The 9,120-nt window shown below is 37.7% G+C and overlaps 1 protein-coding gene and 1 long non-coding RNA gene across 4 annotated transcripts in view; one reads left to right on the top strand and one right to left on the bottom strand.

The window, feature by feature from the left end:
* The window catches only part of LOC103130995 (two pore calcium channel protein 2-like), a 21,703-nt gene extending 12,809 nt beyond the window's left edge, over positions 1 to 8,894 (top strand). For all 3 annotated transcript variants that reach the window (XM_016666322.1, XM_007542533.2, XM_016666321.1), the window contains 5 exons: positions 4,309 to 4,405; positions 4,614 to 4,696; positions 4,812 to 4,893; positions 7,235 to 7,326; positions 7,414 to 8,894. In XM_016666322.1, coding sequence (XP_016521808.1) covers positions 4,309 to 4,405; positions 4,614 to 4,696; positions 4,812 to 4,893; positions 7,235 to 7,326; positions 7,414 to 7,528 — 469 coding nt within the window. In that variant the 3' untranslated portion in view covers positions 7,529 to 8,894. The remainder of the gene's footprint in view (positions 1 to 4,308; positions 4,406 to 4,613; positions 4,697 to 4,811; positions 4,894 to 7,234; positions 7,327 to 7,413) is intronic.
* On the bottom strand, positions 351 to 2,349 carry LOC107834649 (uncharacterized). Its single transcript, XR_001660458.1, has 2 exons — positions 2,044 to 2,349; positions 351 to 2,009 (listed from the first exon to the last, which is right to left on the bottom strand). It is a non-coding gene; the product is annotated as an uncharacterized LOC107834649 (long non-coding RNA).
* Positions 8,895 to 9,120: the final 226 nt, after the last annotated feature.

Below are 9,120 nucleotides of genomic sequence, written 5' to 3'. Positions count from 1 at the left end.
GTTTCCAAATTCTCAAAAATTATTATGTGTGATAGCATACTAGAAATTTCCTTAATCCAGTAATCTGTCATATTTTACATTAGAATGAGATTTACCAAAAAGTTTACACTCTGACCTTTTCAGGAAGTCTTTATTTTTGTGCCCTGCTATCGGCCAGCTTCCCTCCTGTATCAGAAATGAAAAATTATAAATGCACACTATGTGTTGGAAACCTGTTTGTTGACTGACTTATTTGTCAGGCTTAAGAGATAAAAGTTGAAAAAAAATTGTTTCTCTTCATTTTTAAAATAACACAAAACCGCGTAAAAAGACCTCCACACAAGACCTCGTTTATTTATTTATGTTTTTTATTTTATTTTGATAGCTGCCGATTAAACTGAAAGTTACAACATTGACATGATTATATGAGTAGTTTTTACCGGGAAATCAATCAGAAGCGCCATGAAAATGGTCAGATTCGCCAGATCCACCTCTCTGGCTGTAATGCGCGCTCCAGACACAGGGGGAACAGATTTTCACAGGGGAACAGAATTTCGCACAAGACCGGTGTTCTGACTATCAGTGCTACCTCGTCAGATTTTCCTACCGTAGCATGGATAGATAGCTAAGTCTATCTGTCAGTGCTACGCGTCCAAACTGCTACCGTCATGTTGACAAACAGACAACTATAGCGGGTTGTGTTAATATTAAATACATTGGATAACATTATTTGAGTGACGGAACTGAAGTGGAAGCTTAGGAGTTATGGTTAGCTTAGCACTGGAACAATTTATATACACGACGAAACTACAAGGTCACTTCTTTCATCTGAATATCCTACCCATTTAAAATGAAAAGCTATAGATGTATGCACTAATCCTTTTATCCTACCTGTTAAAAAAATATTTTAAATACAAAGGTGTTTGTAAGAATAAAACTGTATCAAACAGGGGAAACACGTTATTGGAATTAAATATAACACAGACAAATACAGATCACCGCAACTCTTTTTTGTGCATTAATGCGTTATGTTATCAGATGCAGCGCAGCCACAATGTGTCCACCGAACTGCACAGGTCACTGTGCTTCTGAAATGATAGGATATGATTAATATTACACGACTATTACACAGCTTCAGTCCCACATCGCTACCAACATCTATTTAGCAAAGTTTAATAATAAAAAAAGAGTGTAATTAAACTAAAATATTTTAAAATATAGGGACAAAATAGCCCACAAAACAACGTATTTTGTCCCGATTAACCGCTAAAACAATGACTTGTTTACAGCAGTAAAGACTTTGCAGACAGCAGACTAAAGCCATTTATAAATATATTTGCAAGCTGCCTGTCATGTAAACTAAAAGCATGAAGTGATACAGCAGCTTCATGAAAGCCAGGTATAAAATAAATTAAATAAAACTTACCATAATTTTCGATGAAATAAAATACATGAAACGATACTTCCACAGGTAGGACGTATTTGTAAGAAATCTGCTGAGTAAGCAGTATGTGACGTAACATCGATATGCTCATGTGCATTACAAGGTAGGACAGATTTACGGGTAGCACAGATAAACAGAACACCGGAGACAGAGGGCACAGTCAGATACGGGAAGTACGGGAGTTCCTACTGCATCAAATCGAAATAGGAATAATAGAAAGTTGGCCACTCTGAGATAAAAATAATTAAAAATCAAAAACAAACAAACAAAAAAAAACAAACAAACAAACAAAAAAAACTTCTAGTCCAAGAAGGTGGACAGGAAGGCAGACTCTCCCCCTAATGACCGCTCATGCTGTAGGCCTGTCTTAAAGATGGTAATGTAAAACATTGGTTAAACAGAAGAACAGAAAGACAAAGCTTTGAATATTGAAAGTATCTGTAGAAAAACTGTGTGAGAGAAAAGGATTTAAGAAGAGAAGAAAGTAACAAGAGGAATGATTACAGGAATACTTAATGAAGACCTAGAAGTTTCTAGGTCTTCATTAAGTATTCACTTGCTACCAGTGTGAGCAAGTAAATACTTGCTCATACTGGTAGCAAACTATTGTTTGTCTGAACAAACTGTTGTTTGTCTGACTGTCAGGTGAACTAGAAGTCTGGTAATTACCAGTGCTGCCCTACTTTTAAACTATCTGTCAAATCCATATCATCGTCATCGTCCTCTACCTGAGCTTCCACTCTAGTCCAGTCACAAACCAGTTTATGCCAAACCACCTGTTCCTTTTCGTCCAATCTTCTTCTGTAATGAAAATCCTTCTTTTGATAATTTTGCTCCTGGAGATAGCGTTTCACCTGTCAACCATCACTGAGGAGTCTCAGCTCACGCACCTTCTATTACTGATTCATTTAACTTTTGACTGACAGACAGGGGCACTGCCAGGAATCTTGGGCCCCTTGACAAAAAAATTTGTTTGGGCCCCCCCGCGCAGCTGCTGTTACAATTTTTTGAGTCTATTTGACCCATAAAAAGCGTCACAATTTTAAAGGCTTGCTTTGCTTTCTTTGATTCAATACTGATAATTAGCACAATATTTACTGCTCATGAATTTAACACCCAACAGTCCACATCCAGTATCCAAGTAGGTTGCTTACATTTTTTCTATTAGTTTTAGATACTGAAATGTCTCTCCCATGAGCAACAGTCAAAAGCAACGTGCAAAATACACATAAAGCAATCCAGACTTCTAAAAATGCTATGTAGTTGCATTTTATTCAAGCTGCAGTACATAACTTTAATAAAAAATATGTTTTCTCCATATTTGTTAAAGCTGTCACCATGTTGTAGCAGTTTGTTATGAGACAGATAATCTGTGAAAACAATCAATCTCCTCCATTTCCTTCCTGAATTACTATTACTGGTTAAAGTAATGCACCGTTCTGACCAAACAACCAATCAGAACTAGCAGGACGCTCTTAGCGCTGTCAATTAGCCTCATTCACTCACTGCTAAATGTGCTAATGGTGGAGAAAGAACTTATCATTACAAGAAACCATTTATCTGCTATCATTGGTAGCTATGCTAACTAAATTGAGCATTCACAGTTTGAATCTGCACAGCTCTGTGCTATGCTAGCTGCAGAATAGCACAGAGCAAGGGGGAGGAAGGATGAGCAGCACCACATGAGATTGTGATTGACAGCACTAAAGCTCTCCTGCCACTGATTGATTGTTTCTAGAGAACCCTGGGAGAAAGCAGAGGAAATACATTTTTCACAGATTACCTCTCATACCATACTGTCACAACATAATGACAGTTTTAAAAAATATGTGAAAAAAAACATATGTATAAAAAAAGTTGCAGCTTTAATTTCACTCAGGAGAGAACGGATAATGAGGCCACATGGGTTAGAGCTGCTGTTGACTGACTTATCTGTTAAGTGGTAAAAGGTACAGGGAACAAGTTAAATATATGAATATGTTGGTAATGTTTTTCCTTAATTCATTAAATGCTAGTGAAATGGAAGCAAACAGTAGTCTGTAGCTAATGCTAAATGGTTGATAATCTCACACAGTCTACCCACCTCTCTTGGAGAAAAACTGGGTTATAAATTAACACTCTTGCCTTTTTCTTTCTCTCCCTCTATTTTATTTTTGAAAAACCTGATTTTATAACTTTTCTTAGCAGCATAGTAACTGCCACAGTCGCCGCTGTATTCAGCTGCAGCTTCTACTGACTGTAGCTCCATACGTCACAGTTAAGCGCTCCAAGCAGGAACGAACCATTTCATGCAGATTCAGGGGGGTTCAGGGCAAAAACGGATGTGTGTTTTTTAGTCTGGGAGGGGCAACATTAAATTTTTACTGCTAAAAACGATCTTTGAAAATACAATATGATTAATTTTTTATTTGCAGGACCCCGTTTTTTTATTTTTATTTTATTTCTATGAACAAAATACAAATAATTAAATTGCGGAGGGCCCCCTGCTGGTCAGGGCCCCTAGAATTGTCATCACTTTTCACCCCCTTACCGCGCCCCTGCTGACAGATGATAAGCACAATAGGCAAAAATGTGTCATCCACATTTTGAATGTCTGACAGACCCCCTTCTACTGGTGGTAATGCTACTAAACGTTTTTTGCCGACCGCCAATAAAAATCACCAAGAAAAAGAAGAAGACCACCCACTAACATTTTTGTCTAGTTTTCATCTTATCAACGAAAACCTACAGATATATTGTCATGTCTTAGTCATCAGAGAGCAATGTAATATTTGTCATCATCATGAAAAAAAAGCCGTCAACAAAATCATTTGGTTATCATCATTGTTGACTAAATTAACACTGGTTCACTGGCACATTTCTGATACTGTGTGTGTGTGTTCCAGTGTGTTCTCCTTGGACAACACCACATCTAACTTCAGCACGGTGTGTGGCACTTATGAACAGCTGGGATACTGGCCCAACAACTTTGATGATTTTGCTGTGAGTAAAACACCCATATGTCAGTCATTGGGATTGATGCCCTGTATTATTTCAATACTTGTTATAAGCCATCATGAAGTATAGCTGTGTTCACTAAGTAGGATAGTTTTTACTGTTATTGTTTTATATTTTTTTGAGGGTTTAAAGTCTCAGCAACATTAGCTTTAAATGTGTTTCTGTACTGATGCCATGCTGTGTGTCTGCTCAGGCAGCCATTATTCTGCTCTATGATGTCATGATTGTCAACAACTGGCAGGCCTTCATGGAAGCATACAGCAGATACACATCTGAGTAAGGAAGCTTTCTCCACACATCACAGTTCTTAATTTTCGGAAGGGATCGATGATGATGATGGATGATGGATGATGATGATGATGATGATGATGATGGTTTCTTTCCCCTCCAGGTGGTCCAAGGTGTACTTTGTGTGCTGGTGGCTCACCTCCTCTGTGATGTGGGTCAACCTGTTTGTGGCTCTCATTCTGGAGGTCAGTTTGCTGATGGAACACTAACACCCCACACAAACCTAAAGTTTGAAAGTAGAGCTGAACAGCTTGCAATTTTCTGGATGATCGCCGATTACCGATCTTTAAAAAGCCGATTTTGTCCAGTACTGAAATATTGCTAAATATAGCAAGAAAATCACTGAGTTGGCAACTTGATCAGTTGTTGATTGTCAACAACTTGGGTGGCTGTTGTTAACTGCACACATGTAGACATAACCTGGTGAGCTGGTCTGTCAGTCAAACATCTCTCACAGCAGAGCAAAAGAGGACAGTGGCTGATTTTTAGCCTTTGCCAAGGTAGATAAGATCAGTGGATTTGATTGGCTGACACTTAATTGTGAAGCCAATTACTAATCTCCCAAAATTAAGAAAATCAGGGCAGATTTATTAGTGCGCCCCTAGTCTGAAGGCTTTCCAGCATCTGAGTAACTAATGCTGAGGATGTTGGAAATAATTTGCATATCAGCTTTCATGTGCTGATATGTTTTGCTTGGTTTAAGTCGAACATGCCGTGGTATATTATGGCCAGACCTCTGCTATGAGGTCTAATGTATCCAGCAGACATTGTCCCATTGTTTCATTGTGATGCAACTTTACAGCTGTTGCCGTGTGGCTGGGTTCTCTTTAGCCAGAGGATGCTTTTTCCTTCAGCCCCTCTAAATCAACTTATGAAGTCTGAGATGCATCTTTTTGTTTTGATGCATTTATTTTATTTTTTGCAGACTTTGATCCTGCATTGAATTTACTTGAACGTTTACACTCTGGAATACTGTCAATCTGTTGTTTATCTTAAAGGTTTTCCACCTGGGAGTTCCCTTCTGGAAGTGTAGAAATGTTGTCACAAAATTTCCCAGAATAATCTGTAACAACAGTTTCTACTATAAGATCATTTATTATGTCTTTCCTGACAATAATTGTTTTTAAAAGCACTTCTAGAGTCCATAGAAATTTCTCCTATTTTTGGGGTGAACCATTAACATCTCCGCACTGTTGCCAGGTCTGTTTTTAACAAACAGTGAAGAAGTTCTTTAAAATAGATTTTTACTCATGATTTCAAAATTTTGGTATTGTAACTGCAATAGAATTGTTAACAATATAAAGACAGCTGCATTTCCATTAATCATTTAATTATGAAAATTGAAATTATAAAAATAAATTTGTTTAGTGCAAACATGGTACTTTAGAAAAAAAAACTAAAGTTTTTTTTATAAAAAGTTTTTGTGCTGGGATGAAGTATCAGCCCTTTCGAAGTAGATGCATTTTGCAGAACTCTTTTGCATCACACAAATCATGTGATCAATAAAAAGTGGTGTGTCATTCCAATGTGTTAAATTCTTAGCTTTCCTGTAGAATCACTGACTACAATTTTCCCAAAACACGGTATATGTAGCTGCTCCCAAGTAAGGGGCTTGTTGCTACAATTAAGAAGCCAATGGACATTAAGATATTAAGAAGCCAACATCTGCATTGATGGCTGATAGATGATGAACGCTAGCCTCAGATGAATTATGATTATACTGCATCTCATGTGTTGCTGCCATGATTTTTAATGATCTATTGTATGAATATGCTTATTCATAGCTGATTGTAATTTAATTTCTCATTTAATGGAAAACACTGCAATTGCGAAGTTGTGTTTTTTCAACATTTGCAAAATATAGAAACATTTGTTCAAATTTGTAATGGAAACACAGCTACTGTTATATACCTTGTCATAATAAATCAATCTAAAACAATCAGATACTAGGAGATACTAGGATGTTTGATCCTAGTGTAATCAAACATGTCCAGTTTATTATTCAAAAAGGTTAAAAAGTTGTATGTCTTAAAAAACCCAGCAGCCTGCATCATGTCATTTTCAGCATTAACTCCTCCTGGATAAGTCTGCGTCAATCCCTCACACTGGGCATGCATGTACCAATAGTGGAGAGGAAAACTCCGCTTTAACAGGAAGAAACCTCCAGCCAAACCAGAACCTGACCCACTCTGGCCATCTGCCATGACCAACTGGGGTTTTGAGAAGACAAAGCATGCACCCAAAGAAGAGACAGAAGAACTGATCTAGAAGTACTTAGAAGATTTGGTTAAACTATAGTAGTGAGTAAAGAGAATCAGCTTTAGGCATAGAAATGGCTTCTCAGTTTAGTGTTATCAACATACCAATAACTGCAGATAAAGATGAATCTATAGGACCAAATCTACATTTTGATAAATAAATTGCTCTGAAAGGGGAAAAGAGAATTGAGATTGGTTTTTGCAGCAGATTTGATCTTAAATCTGATGTGTGAGAATATTCATTTAATGGTTCTATTTTGTCTGACAGAACTTCATCTACAAGTGGGACCGTAGTCACAGCTGCTCTGTTACAGATGTGGAGAAAATCCGATATGAAACTTCAGTCCAGTTCATGTTCAAGTAGGTTAACACCTGTATATCTGGTATATCAGGTATATCTGTCAAATATACCTGAGATATGCTCATCCCTCTTGCTTGTTTTCTCAGAGAACAGATCCAAGAACCAACTGAAGAGGAATTAGTTTGCCAGTTACACCAGCACCCTCACCTCCACCTGGAATGGAGACACGAACATCAAAACATTAGGTCCTCTCTGCACTGAGGCCCTGAAGCTGCTGGTGGAGTAGGAAAGTTATTCAAGTGAATCAACAGTAGACTTTCCCTTCAGAAGAACCAAGCACAAGGATTCAACTGGAGGTTTACTTTGAAACTCAAAACATTAAGTGGGTTAATTCAAGTGTTGCCATAAAGAACTTTCGAATGTTTAGGTTTTCCTCTCTACAAAGATTTGCTGTACCAAATCTGTCATTTACAGAAAAGTAAGCCATATTTTCTCTTTTTTTATTAAACTGGAGCCGTTTGACAACAATACTGAACCAGGAGAGAGAGCAGGGGAGGATATGGGGATGTGATAGAGGTTCAGAGCTGCCATGGCCTCTTGGATCATTAAGAGTGAGAAGCAAAGCAGCAGTAATTCCTCCGCCAGGCGAGAAAACACCTATTTACATAGAGCTCTGACTATGTCCAAACAGCACTAAATACAACATCAGTTCTCTGATTTATAGTTCATTCACCAACATTTTTGGTGCTGATTACACCCACTGTGATCATGACATAAATTACTCTGCAAAGTGCAAAATATTTAACTTCTGCACAACACAACATGCCTGAACTAAAGTAGCTGTGCAAGCTATTTTTAACCCGACCTGTGACCTTTCTGTTGGGTCAGATTCTAATACCATTGTCAGTGTTCAGGCCGTCTACTATCAGATAAGCCTGGATGCTTGTTATCCCCACATCTGAACCCAGTCTGGTACACCCTGCAGGGTCACGGCTTGGCTAAATCAAAAGCTCCCTCTAATGTGTTGCAGACACAAACATGTTAGAATTGATCCAACGTTTACAAAAACATGTCATCCAAATTTTGCTTTATGGGCATAAAAGCCACTGTGGCATCAGTACTTAACAAATCTGATCAGAGATTCTTTTTAGCAGCGGTTGTGTCTTTAGGTTAGACTACAGTCCCCAGACTTCGTAGTTCTGCATTTAGGAAAAAAAGTACTCTGACTCCTAAAATGATTTTATTTTACCTTGGATGTATTTTAGGTATCGCTGTATATATATATGACAATGAATTAAATCAGATTGTTTAGTTTAGTTTGTAAGTACTGCTAAAAACTTAGTCTGATTTATTGAAGTTAAAATTATTAAAATTATTATTTATTAAAATAATGAGAATAGATTAAATTAACCCGCTTGTGTAAGAAGCTGCTGGATTGTTGATGTGATTGGTCTGATTGCACGTTTATAGGAGGTTGGATGCAGTCAGCATACTCTACATGTGGAATGAAGGAAGTTTCCAGGATTTGGAGAATTATATCAACAGGATCAGAAAAACTATCCAGGAAATACCTTGATTTCCAGAATAAATATTTTGGCTTGTGGCTGGACAATAAAGCTGGCCTGGACAAGCAACACAAAGCAGCTCTATAAGAAATCCCAGACGAAGATGTACTACTGAGATCCCTTAACATCTATGAAAAGCTGCTGGAGTTGTTTGACCAGTTTGCTGTTGCCAGCATTTTATTGTACGCTGTCAACAGCGTATAACAAAATGCTACAACTGCTGTCATCAGCAGCCAGGAAAGCAGGTTAAGTGGGAGACTGCTTCTTCTAAAATGCAGTACCAACAGG

Source organism: Poecilia formosa, unplaced genomic scaffold (assembly GCF_000485575.1).
Source record: "Poecilia formosa unplaced genomic scaffold, Poecilia_formosa-5.1.2 Scaffold705, whole genome shotgun sequence".
NCBI lineage: Eukaryota > Metazoa > Chordata > Actinopteri > Cyprinodontiformes > Poeciliidae > Poecilia > Poecilia formosa.
This window is presented reverse-complemented; position numbering and strand designations above follow the sequence as displayed.